At 34.6% G+C, this 12,925-nt stretch overlaps 1 protein-coding gene across 1 annotated transcript in view; it reads right to left on the reverse strand.

Annotated features, from left to right (window-relative positions):
- Positions 1 to 10,933: 10,933 nt before the first annotated feature.
- The window catches only part of LOC136027247 (leucine-rich repeat neuronal protein 3-like), a 52,886-nt gene continuing 50,894 nt past the window's right edge, over positions 10,934 to 12,925 (reverse strand). Inside the window, exons 5-6 of the mRNA XM_065704318.1 lie at positions 12,439 to 12,666; positions 10,934 to 11,531 (exon numbers count right to left, since the gene is read on the reverse strand). Of these exons, the coding sequence (XP_065560390.1) occupies positions 11,405 to 11,531; positions 12,439 to 12,666 (355 nt within the window). The 3' untranslated portion in view covers positions 10,934 to 11,404. The remainder of the gene's footprint in view (positions 11,532 to 12,438; positions 12,667 to 12,925) is intronic.

Genomic DNA, 12,925 nt, shown 5'->3' on the forward strand with positions numbered 1-12,925 from the left:
AATGGATCAGTTTTTCAGGTCCATCATGAATAGGCAGACCTCAAGTAATCCTTATAATCCAATTTACTCACAAAGAACCCCTAAATGTGTCCTGTGAATTCCAAAACAAAAAAAGGAAAGGATTAAAGAAAGTTACATGTCTAATAGCTTCTATATTTCTATCTAATAAAAGTCTTTGCTGTATTGACATAAAGGAGTCTTGAAAAGTATCTAGCGGTTTCTATAGTATTTCTTTGAAAATGACGATATACTTAGGTGCTTCAACTAGTCTTCTACTTAATTTAATAGAGGAACCAATGAACTTTCGAAAGATGAAAGGGTTGTAACAAGCATCAAATTTGTGATAATAGTTCTGAAAGCTTTCAAAGTACCGATGCTTTGTCATTCTAATTGGTTGATATTCCTCTAAAGGCCTTTGAATAGTCCCAAATATACAATAGTTGCAACCTTCCCTCTTTTGTAGCAAAAGAAATGTCGGAGTATTTTGGAGCATGATTTTTATCTTCACATTTTTTTCTTCCGTCAATATATTTTGCAGCGAATCAAAAAAAGAAAATGAAATCAAGCCTTGTATGTTCAATATTTAGGTTATTTAATATCAATATTAAATATAAAAACAAGTTTTTTAACTGCAAGTAAGGAGCGAAATTAAAACTTAAAACGAACAGAAATTATTCCGTATGCTATAGGGGTTGTCCCCTCCTCAACACCTCACTCTTTACGCTAAAGTTTGACTCTTTGTTACAACTCTACTTTTTAAAACAATAAAAAAAACTTTATCGTAAAGAGCGAGGTGTTGAGGAGGGGACAACCCCTTTAATATACGGAATAATTTCTGTTAGTTTTAAGTTTTAATGTCACTCCTTACTTGCAGTTAAAAAAAATTGTTTTTTTTTAATTTAATTTCTGAACATTTTTGAATTGATGGATGTTTTGATTTTGGCTCACCGCACATGAATAATTAGTACGAAATTTGCATATTTTTTTTTTCGCTAAATGGCTTTCTAATAGTTTTGATAGGACGATTTTGATATAAAGTAGTGGGGGAGGAGGACTAGTTGTCCTCCAATTTTTTGGCTACTTATAAATGAAACTAGATTTTTTTTAAACAAATGTTTTTGTTAGTAATAAACATGCGTACCTTACGAATTAATTTACGTAACAAACTTCTATATTTGTGTATTTTTATTACGCATATGAGAGGGTTTGCCCCCTCGTCAATACCTCGCTCATTACGCTAAAGTTTGAATTGTGTCCCAAATCTTTAAGAATGACCCCTGAATCATAAAGGCCGTTGAATAAGTAGTTGAAATTACTAAAAATACTTTAGCGTAAAGAGCAAGGTATTATGGAAGAGACGAATCCCCTTATATACGTAATATCTTATGTTTGTTTTAAGTTTTAATGCTGCTCATTACTTCCAGTTTAAAAAAAAATCATTTATTTTATCATTGTTTTCTTTTAATAGTGCTAGAAAATCCTGCGCCCCCTTCAGGAAAGTCTCTTCCCTCGTGATAAATTCCTCCATGGAAAGATACTCCCCCTTAACCCCCTCCCCCCAACCCACCCCTACCCCAACGCGAAAAAATCCCCCTGAAAACGTCTGTACACTTCATAATAACTATTATTATATGTGAACCATGGTCAGAGTTTGTAAATTGCAGCCCTCCCCCTGGATATGTGGGGGATTAAGTCGTCCCCAAAGACATAGTTATTAGGTTTTCGACTAAGTTGAACAGAATGGCTATCTCGAAATTTTGATCCGGTGACTTTGGAAAAAAGTGTGCGTTGGGGGGGGCCTAGGTACCCTCCATTTTTTCGGTCATTTAAAAAGAGCACTAGAACTTTCGATTTCTGTTAGAATGAGCCCTCTTGCGACATTCTAGGACCAGTGGGTCGATACAATCACACCAGGGAATAAAAACACGCATCCGTGATCTGACTTCTGGCAAAAAATACAAATTCCACATTTTTGTAGATGGGTGCTTGAAACTTTTAGAATACGGTTCTCTGATACGGTGAATCTGACGATGCGATTTTCCTTAAGATTCGATGACTTTTACAGGGTGTTCCCCCCTATTTTCTAAAATATGGCAAATCTTTTCAGGCTCATAACTTTTGATGGGTAAAATTAAACTTGATGAAACTTATATATTTAAAATCAGCATTAAAATGCGATTCCTTTGATGTTTTGAATTTTGGTATCAAAATTCCTTTATTTAGAGTTTCGGTTACTATTGAGCCGGGTCGGTCCTTACTACATTGCGTTACCACGAACTGTTTGATTTTCATTGCTCGTCTGATGGAATTGAAATATGACATAAAATTCTTAAAAAAAAAAAATATTAAAATGAATGCCTCTTTGGAGAAATAGTCTTATCATTACACATCAGGTATTACTTTCTGTTAATTTTTCCAGAGAGAGTTCTTATTATAACCAGAAGTTATTTATTTAATTTATTTATTATAATTTGGAATTTATTTTAAGAAAAATAAAATAATCTGAAAGTGAGATAAAATGTAAATGAATATAACTCAAAATAATGTATTTAGTTTGTTCAGTACTATTATATAATATTTATACAAACATTTTTTTTCTTTTTATGTTTGTAACTTTTACTTTGCCTAAGGTCGATGCAAATCTTGATTCAGCGGCCCCTTCTACTCACCCGCACCACTGCTAAACATTAGGCTCTTTACTGGATTCTGAAATGTCTTGCCAAAAAACTCTTGTGTCTACCCCCGCATCCACCCTTAGATTCTATTATAGTTTATCTTTCCTATCTGTTTTCGAAAGATGAGCCCATATTGCACGCTTAATTAGCATATAGTCTCATTTTAAGAGATTTCTCATCTGGAGTCAATTCAGAGTAAAGACATGGAGTGACGCGGTCTGAGTCTTTTGTGTTCACAATAAGTCCCATTGAATCACTTTCCAAGTCCCACAATTTCACACTAAGTTTAGATTAGCCTCTTTACCAGTCATAATGGAACCCTCCTATAGAATAATTCTTGCTATTACCAAGCAAATCCAAACATAAAGCATGAAATTTAGTTGTGATTTGACAGCCCCTTACACAGTATTCATGACTTCAATTGCTTGAATGGGTCTATAAGGAACAAAGCATGCAAAATTTCCTATAAATTGACAATCTAAAAAATTTTGTATAAGATAAAGATATACTTTGGATATTGCATAGCCACATAAGAAAAATAAATTCGCTAGTAACTATTCAATTGATTAACATTTAAGTTTTTCAACTCATAAGGGAAAACCACTTTCTAGACTACTGATATAAAGCACGAAAAACAATTTCTTGTTTTGACCATTGGATGAAGGTATGGGACTATTGTTTCATGTTATATTGACTAAGTTCACACTAAACTGTGGTTAAACATATAATACACGCAGTAACTGGCACACATTCCAGCTTTTCTCACCAGATCTCCAAAAGTATTTTTTTGGGGTAAAATTGCCGATGATCTGGAAGGTGCAGCCAACGGCTGAATAAAAAGATATTGAATTGGCATGGCAAGAAATGAGGAGGAAATAGTCAGTTTGGACTTGGCCCAGTTAAAGACAGGAACGGGGCTCAATTAACGGTAAGAAAAGTAGTAGGAGAGGTTTCAAAAATGTCTGCAAGTGTGATAAAGCTACGGGAAATTAAATGGAAAAGATTGGACAAATATTCGACAATTTGGAAGTGAAGTAAGATTTATTTTATGACAGTATTGTTCAAGACAGTACTAAACGAAGTAGAAAATACTTTAGAAGGGAGGTGAAGCCCCTTTAGAAGGAAAATATAAGAGTGAGTATGTGCTACTTAAAGATGCGCTAGCTTGATTTTTGGTAGGAAGAAAACTACTTATCATGATCTCTTACATTTTTTGTATTTTTTTCATTCTTACATTTTTCAGAGAAAAGACAGCTTTATTTCCCGAAAAGGAGAGAGCATGTCAACCAAATCCTAACTCAGGTTAATGATTGAGAAGCGTATGGATCATCATACCCCTTTGAACCTCACTATTTAGATTATTGGATTAATCCAATAAAATAGTTTTAGTAAAAGTCATTTTCTTATATTGAATACCAGATAAACAAATACTTAAAATAAATGGGACTTGTACTTCAAAACGATAAGTACTAAGCACAAGAATGATATTGCTGCATTTAAGGCGGGAAGTGAAGTAGTTGAATTGTTAGGAGAATTGGAGTTGATCAGAGCTTGTGTCCTGATTCCCATTTACTTGGATCATTTTCATGGGTTTTTCCTAAGGAACATGACAAGCGGTATGGGATAGGAATCGAATTGAAAGGTAGAACTTCTGGTGACTAATGGCTGTAATGTTCCAGATCTAAGATTAGATTATTGTAAGCTATGGTAATTACAGTTGTCAAGAATGGTTATGAAACGAACGCCTTATGAAATGCTGAAGAAAATTTGTTAAATGTTTTGCAAAGAAATTATCTAAGGAAAGTCTTAGGTACTTATTTGAATGACCCTATATAAAACAATAAGGTGTTCAAAGAACGTAACTCAATCTTACTTTCAAAGGCAATAATGAAAGAAGATGGACAGGCTATACTTTATATATAAATGAATGTCGATTCATCTGGGGCCAAACAAAAATCTGGCAGCCCCCAACTGGTGAAATGTAGAGACTATAAGAAAGGATTCAAGGGAGATTGAAACTTCATAGGAAGGGGTAAAGAGTGAAGCTTTGAACACATTGGGATGGAGGAAGAGCGTGCGAAATTGTATTGAACCGTCGTGGCTTCGTGCTAAAGTGAGTTGTTAGTAGTAGCAGTAATAGTAGTAATAATAGCAGCAGTATTGTTACTAATAATACTATAGGGGCCATAACTGGCAGTAACTTACTTACTTAATGTATTACTTATATAATAATAATTAATAGTTACTGTATGTATACATAAATTGAAGAGGCCACCACCAGGCAACCACCAGTACTTTCCCTTAAAGAATAGCCCATGCCCATTGACTATATGGATGTGGATCCCTTCTTGCCTTCTTCCCTCCAACAAAAATACTTGAGCAACACCTTTGGTTGTGTTGCTTGGTACAGGGGATGAGTTAAATGATGGTTCAATTGCACTTGGTTAGAGTTGAACAAGGGTTAAGATAAAAGGGTTCAATTGCGCAGGGTTGAGTTAAATAAGTGTTCAGTTGTACGGAAACCGTTAAGGGAGGTCATGATTGACCTGGACGTGATTTTTGAGACGATATATCTTCTACGCCATTAATTTTTCTTTAGTTCTTACTTCACTATAAAACGTGAATCTGTTAAGACTTCCTTTAATTTTTTTCAGATTTGTTTCTAAATATGGAAAAGCTTGCTTTAATTTTGTTTCATTAGTTTAAATTGTCGAAAGCAACCCCCACCCACGGGGTTAGATTGAACGACTCTAGCGTTGGTTTGGACATTGTGCTAAAATATTAGTTGGAGTTTTTTTTCAAATACGTATAACGATATAAAAATTGAAAAACTGGACTTCAGGTATATGAAATGACAATAGAAGTATTGAAATAACACCGATAAGCTAAGGTAGTCAATGATTAATTCTAGGTTGGCTATTTCTTTGTCTCCTAATTTTTGTGGGTAAGGAGGTCGTCTAAACCAAGTCGTCAGCACTGATATCAGCCTTATTTGGAATCTCTGGAAATACAAATTTCTGTTCACTCTTTTCATGAAGGAAAGGAAACCTTGAAACCACCTTAATTGATATTTTATATTTGGGAAAGATAAGAGATCTCTGCTTAACACTTGCTAAATGCAAACGTCATAGAAGTAAAATTGTTTGTCGCCATTGAATCAGGATCAAATGGCTTAGTTTTCCACATCAACACAATGGAGTAAGCCATATCTTAAAACAGCGTTAAGATCAAATTATTCACTATCATTGCTTTCAACAAATTTTGGTGCTAATCACATTTCTTTAGGATTTATCCGTAGGATCGAAATCAAATTCTTGTAAAAGTAAGATTGCACTGGTGGATAGAGCTTTCAGAATTTGTTCCCGGGAGTTTTTAGATTCTGAATTGTTATATTTGAGGGATGTTTTATTTTGTAATAGTTACCCGATTAAATTCATTGATAAAATAATAAAAAATAGACGCATTAAACACAACAATAGGGTTATTGGGGTTTCACAGTGCACAGAATTAAACTTACCGAAACGTTTCATTTCTTTACCTTATGTAAATTTGGGGGAGATGCTTAAAAGAATTTTGGGTAAACATAACATTGATACTTGTTTCCAATCAGTGAGACCATTAGGTAGTTTTCTTAATTCTGGGAAGGATTTAACCCGGGGAGATTTAGTTACTGGGGTATATAAAATTCCTTGTTCCTTTGGAAAGTTTTATATTGGTAGAACTCACCAACAATTTACTGAAAGATTTATTGAGCATCGCAACTCAATAGAAAAAACCCTACAACTAAGAAAGCCTCCCGAAACTTTTGTTTCGGCTCTAGCTGAATACACATTCTTTTATCCTGAACATTTTATACAATTTGATGAGGCTACAGCTATTTCTAATGATAGAGGTTTTTCTCAGTGGACGAGGGAGGCTATAGAAATTAAAAAACATATATTTGCTAATATTTCAATAAATAGAGACACAGGGAATTTAAATATTGACCCAATTTATGATATTCTTTTAAAAAATGAACCAATAGTCGATGGGGGAATTAAAATTTTACACAATCACCAGGGGACAAGATTACCCACTAGACCAAAACGAGTTGCTTCAATGTTAGCTTACAAGATTATTATTTCGCAACAGAATAATTAACTAAGTTTCAATTTTCATAATTTTTTCCTCAGTTGCTCTTTGATTCTTATTGAAGTAACTCGCATAGCTGCTTTTCCCTACGTGGATAAGTAGCGACAATTGTATTTATTATATTTGGTGGTGGTTTTTATTTGTTTTTAGATTAGTTTTCTTTTAATTTTCTATCTTGTGCTGAAGACACCTTGTTTTATACAGGCGAAATATCCGCTTTGTTTTAGTCTTTTAATTCTACTGGCCGTCGTCTCGTTTGAAGTTTTCTTTTTGTAGAGTTCTATCTCTCTTGATTGTTTATTGTCATGTCTGGCCAGTTCGGCTTAAGAACTTTCACATGAAATACTTGACAGTTTCAAGAAAAGTGTTACCGTTGACCGATCTGCTTCGGTTAGCTAGACCTAGCACTCCTGGTGACCCACCACTTAGTATACTAGCTTAGTAGTTAACTAGTTGGAAAACATGCAACGGAGGCATAGTGGCACCAGACACAATTCAAAAGCAGACTATTATCACGATCTGACCACGGTCGGTGGAGGTAGTGCATGAGACCTTTAACATCACCGGTGATGGAATTCGAGATTTAGGCAGGACGGATTGTTTCATCAACATTCCTTGTATTGACAGGTCATCCTGTCATGATATGCTCGTTTTTCTTTTTAGTTAATATAAAATACTCATTTTCAAGATTTCATATGTGTGTTTCTACCCCAAATACCGACCTTCTAGAGACGGGGTTGGTTCGGACAAACATAAAATGGCCAAACCAGCCCTAAATGGCCATGTCCAGCCCAACGCCATGAGTCTTTTTGCTACATAAAAGAAGTTTGAAAAATAATTTCAATAGAGGGCACCCAATCGTTTGCTCTAATACCTTCCCCTGTTAGCTATGGTTTTCCTTGAATGCTTCCATTTCAAGTCCAGCAGCTCGATGACTCTACTAAGGTAAAAACAGAGCCCCTTGAAAAAAGAAAGTTAAAAAACTGTTTTTACAAAATAGGGAACGAACGGTTGCACGTTTCAATATCCAAACTAGCATGATAATAGGGTAATAGATTATGCACCAATCTTGTGTTTTTTTAAAGAATGTTTGCTAAGCTACTGAGGGTTCATACTTCACTGTCCATTCAACCCTGTGTCTGGGCCAACCCCGACCTCCTCTATTTGCTGGCCTTACTATCAAACGGGTAACGCTCCCTACTAGGCTGTCACTACTGTAAGGGCTAGGATCGATTCTGACTTGTGCATTTTTACTTATTAGAAACATATTATCATTAAATCTACTAAAATATTTCGTTAAGGCATATATTCTGCTCTGAATATAAATTGATTTCACAGAAATATCTAGGATTTAGGATGGTAAAAAGCAAATGGGTGCAGCGCAAGTATTCTCCTTATATTAATAAGGAGATAAATTTAAAAATCTATGCCAAGGGGTTCTATTTATTACAGCTTCTTTTCATTCATTTCACAAAATAACTGCACAACTATGTTTGTGTGACAAGCATTGAAGAAAGCATCGTACAAACAACTACAACATATAGGCGTTTACATTAATGGTTGTTGCACGTAAAAGCATCAATTACATGTTAATTTAATTCTAGAAAACATTTATGGAATTTATAGTCCTTAGAAAAAAATGGAATCATCTATCAATAGTCAAATAACCTTAATCACATTTTTTACTGAGGCTACTCAAAATTTATTTTATTGGAAAAAAAAACAATAAAAAAATTATCCTCAGAATCTGGTGTATCAAAATTGGGAAAGGTTTTATCTTACTTCAAGTTTTGCTTCATAATTATTGGTCTAATAATTATGCTGCTAACAATAGAAATACCTAAGAATGAATTCTCAATGAAAAAGCATTGATTTCTAAGAAGAAATAGGTTCTAACTCTTTTATAAGAGACCTTTGTTTGAGTATAGAACGATGCTCATGACCCTAACTTCTGATTTCAATTGTGGTTGATATCAACTTAAGAACCGGATGAAACAACTTTCTATTCAGTTGATGGTAAAAAGGATGCAAATAAAAAACAAAATAATCAATGATTCAACAGCACTACTGATAAAATCTATAAATGTGTTCTTTTCATTAATAAATCATTTGACCTTTTCTTAATAGCTTTGAAATGATCAAAAGATGTCTATTAATAAATCTTTAAATTTTATGAAACGGTTGAGAAGCAGAATAAAGGTAAAAATAAGCTAAGCTGTAACGATATTAAATTTATCGAAACTTTAAATTATACCCATAAAGGCTACTAGAGCATATTTAAGAAATCAATGGAGTTAATACTATGGAGTAGTTAATCCTACATACAGACGTTATATTTCACTAATGAATACGCTAAATCTGCCGTCTTAAATCATGAACACAAATGAGCAGCCAAAAGAACTAATAATGATAAGAAAATGTATGTTTGAAAGTTACCAAAATTGAAAGATCATCATTAGAACAAGGGAGGATTTTCTGAACAAAGCAATGTTTTACCACGGAATGTCACTAGGGCTAGGAATATGTGAAGATGAAAAGGTGATGTTGGATAACGAAAAGATTGGTCAGGTGAGAGGTTCACTTACCTCAGTAATATAATTATTAAAGAAGGTGGGAGCAGTGAAGATGTTAAAAGCAGAATAGCCAAGGCTCAAGGTGTGTTTTCGCAGTTAAAACAAGTTTGAAAGAATAGTAAGATAACTCTGCAAGCCAAGATTAGAATATTGGAGGCTACAATTATGACAGTGGTCAAATATGGTTCTGAATCATGGACGCTCTGAAAAGCGGATGAACTTTTGCCAGGTGTTTTTCCAGAGAAATTGCCTACGGATTGTCCTAGGTACCTGGCTGACTGACCGTATTTCAAATGGTAGGCTGTACGAAAAAAGTGGTTCGTTCCCGATTTCTAGGGCTACAGTTGAAGAAAGGTTTAGATGGCTAGGGTACTTTCTGTGAATGAAGGATGACAGATTGCCGATGACTTTCCTTGTTAGCCAACTGTCTAGGGCTGAACGGAAAGCAAATCGTCCTCATCTGGGGTGGGAGGATGTCATAGAGAAATATTTAAAGGAAATGGGAACTTCTTAGGAGTGTGTAAAGAGGGAGGCTTTGAATAGATTGCAATGGAGTAGGAGCGTGTGTGGCTGTGTTGGCCTCAGGTGGTTTGGTGTTGCAGTGAGGTTTTAGTAGTAGTCTTAGTTTTCCTAGCAACATTCGGCTTTCATGTTCATCAGCTATGTGATCTAGCACTTGTCTTAGGGTTATTATTCTCTTTCTAATGACATTAACCGTGAAGTGCTTTTTATTGATTTTTGTACAAAAAATTTTCAAAGCTTTTTCATCGCCGTAGAAAGTAAGCAGTGAGGCTTCTTTAAGTTTTCAACTTCTCTTGCTACTTCTTCTGCTGCTGTACTAGTAAGATTTAGTAGTAAAGGTGTAGCTGTAGTAGCAAAATACTGCTGCATTCCCACAGTAATTTGTTTGAGCAGAGCTAACACTTCAGGCTGGAGGTTAAAAATACGAAGAATGCAAACAAGAGGGGAAAAGGAGTTACACAACTATGTAGGAAGCCGTCAGAAAACCATAGAGATCTTGATATATTCAAGTAAAAATGTTGTTTCTTGGACCGGTCAATTTTTTGAATACCACTAAGATCAGTTCACTTGCATACACTTTGATAGAATTTGGTTCAAGGTTTAGCCAATATATTTGTGTGCTATAATAAACGATCAAATTAATTGCATGATTTTTCAATATGAGCTCCCCACTTTACTTTGCTTTGTAGGGTGGGAGCACCTTTCTTTTCTGACAGGCTAAGTAAACGTTAAGCTTTCCAGCAATCTAGGATCCATAATTTAGAATAAACGTAAAATTCATAACCGTAAATACTTTTTTTTAAGTAAGATTTATTATAAATGTTTGAACTAGCAAATGCTTACGCTTTGTAAATACTAAACATTAATCGCATTAAAAAACGAAACTACTGATTACTAACAGTGAAATAACAGACATAAAACAAAACATTTACAAATTATCCTCAAGGACATAGTGACATTGAAGTATACGTACAAGCTAAAAGAACACATTTTTGTGTTTCAACTTTCTTTTGGTTAAAAATACTGACGGGCTATTTGGAATTGTTTCTTAATAGAAAAAAAAATAAAAAAACTACATCAACAAACAGAAAAATACATATAAAAGAAATGATCTAAAACGAGGACTCCCAACTGTTAACAGGACAACACTCATTTGAATCTTATACCGTAGTCGTTTCTTTCTTTAAGACTGATCAATTTTTTTTAATGAAAATATATTTTAAACACGGACCATTTCAGGTATTTGTATAGAATCACTACGCAACCCTCCCCCAAACGCAGCTAGGTACCCCAGATCCAAATTAGGCAATATACACAAATTATGAAAAAACGACAGAATAAAATGTAATGATAAGAAGGCATATACGATTCAAGAAAAACTCATTACAAGACGATATGGTTTCTTGAAAGCCTTTCATACCCTTAGAACTTGAGCATCCACAGCTATAAACTTGTGCTGCGAAATGGCAGGCATTTAAGGTATTCAGCTATTAGGATTATGTTTTAGGCTATTGGAAAACCTTTGTTTCTTTCATCGCCATACAGTTCTGGTTCGTAGTCATTCTGGCCATCTCTATCACTGAATGCTTCATCTAAGCGTGTTCGGACATAACGCACCTGTTGCTGCCGCCTGAAATTAAAAATATAAAACTAATCTGAAATGTTTTCTTATGAGCCTTCAATTGTTTGGTGGGTTGTCAATAAAGTTTTCAATAACGACATGCCTTTTGCAATGTTGAGATAATCCAGACAACAAAATATCGTTGCAAAATGGTTTAGTTAGTATTTTATTTGTGAAAAAAAAGCTTCGTGATGTTAAACTGTTCATGTACATATTTTGTGGCAACAGGTACATCAACTCTACCCAAAATGCAACTAGCTGGTTTAATTGGTAGGTATCTGAAATTGGGCATGGCGATTGCTTATTTGCGTTATCAGAAAAATGGACAAGGAAAATTTGATTAACTGAATTATAGTACCTACACATAGAATATGTACCATTCGGTCAGTACTTACTAAAATGGCTATGCTAGGACATAATGACCAAAAATTACTCTTCATAAAGTACCCATGGTTGTCAAAAGTAAGAAAAAAAAGAAAAATTCTCTAGTTGCCCTACCACTTGAAAGCATAATAGAATCTTATTAGATCAGAAAAATGATTTATTTATATATTTTCCAAGGACCATTCAGAGCTCCTTACTCACAACATTAAAATAGCATTTATCGATTCCCCCCAAGCATTAGATATATACTGCATCATACCAATCTGATTAATAATCGCCATGAAGATAGCATTGGAGTTCGAATTAACTTCCAGGTGGATAGATATCTAAGCAAAAATCTAATGATATAAAAAGTTTGATGTTGACGTGGTACAAGCTTATCAAAGATTATATTGCTTGTATTATATCTGAAAGCACATGTAATAAATACCAAACAGATTTTTCCATTTTTACCCACTTGTACAAGTTACGTTTTAAACCTAATACTTTTTAATCAACATAGCTAGAATGAGCAAACAAGCACAATGCTTACCCAAGCGAATTCCTCATTCGATTTCGTCTCAACAAGATCACAAGGAATGTCGAAGTACCAAAAACACAAAGAGCGATTCCCAGTATTCCAACAGCGAGTAGACTCGGGCTACTTCTTCCACTGCCATCTATACCTCTTCCAACAAACACCATTTTACACCTTGATAGGCTTGGATCCCCAGACAAGGTAGATAGCGACTGACCTTTTAGTTCTTCCGGCCAACTGCACCTGGAATTTCAACGAAAATCAGTTAACAACATGGCAAGATATCAGAGAGGTTAGAAAGATGGGGCATCAATGGTATTTAACTTATAGGACAATAAGAAAAAAAAAACATGTTGTTGGACTACAAACAAGAAATGGTTATTCTGCCTTCAAGACTATGGCTGCGAGAAAATTCTGTAAAGTCATCCTGTCTTGGCATGCCCCTGGTAAACCTATGCATGCTACATGTGGTTGAAAAGTCCTTAAACAGGTGGCACTATTG

Source organism: Artemia franciscana, chromosome 5 (genome assembly GCF_032884065.1).
Source record: "Artemia franciscana chromosome 5, ASM3288406v1, whole genome shotgun sequence".
NCBI lineage: Eukaryota > Metazoa > Arthropoda > Branchiopoda > Anostraca > Artemiidae > Artemia > Artemia franciscana.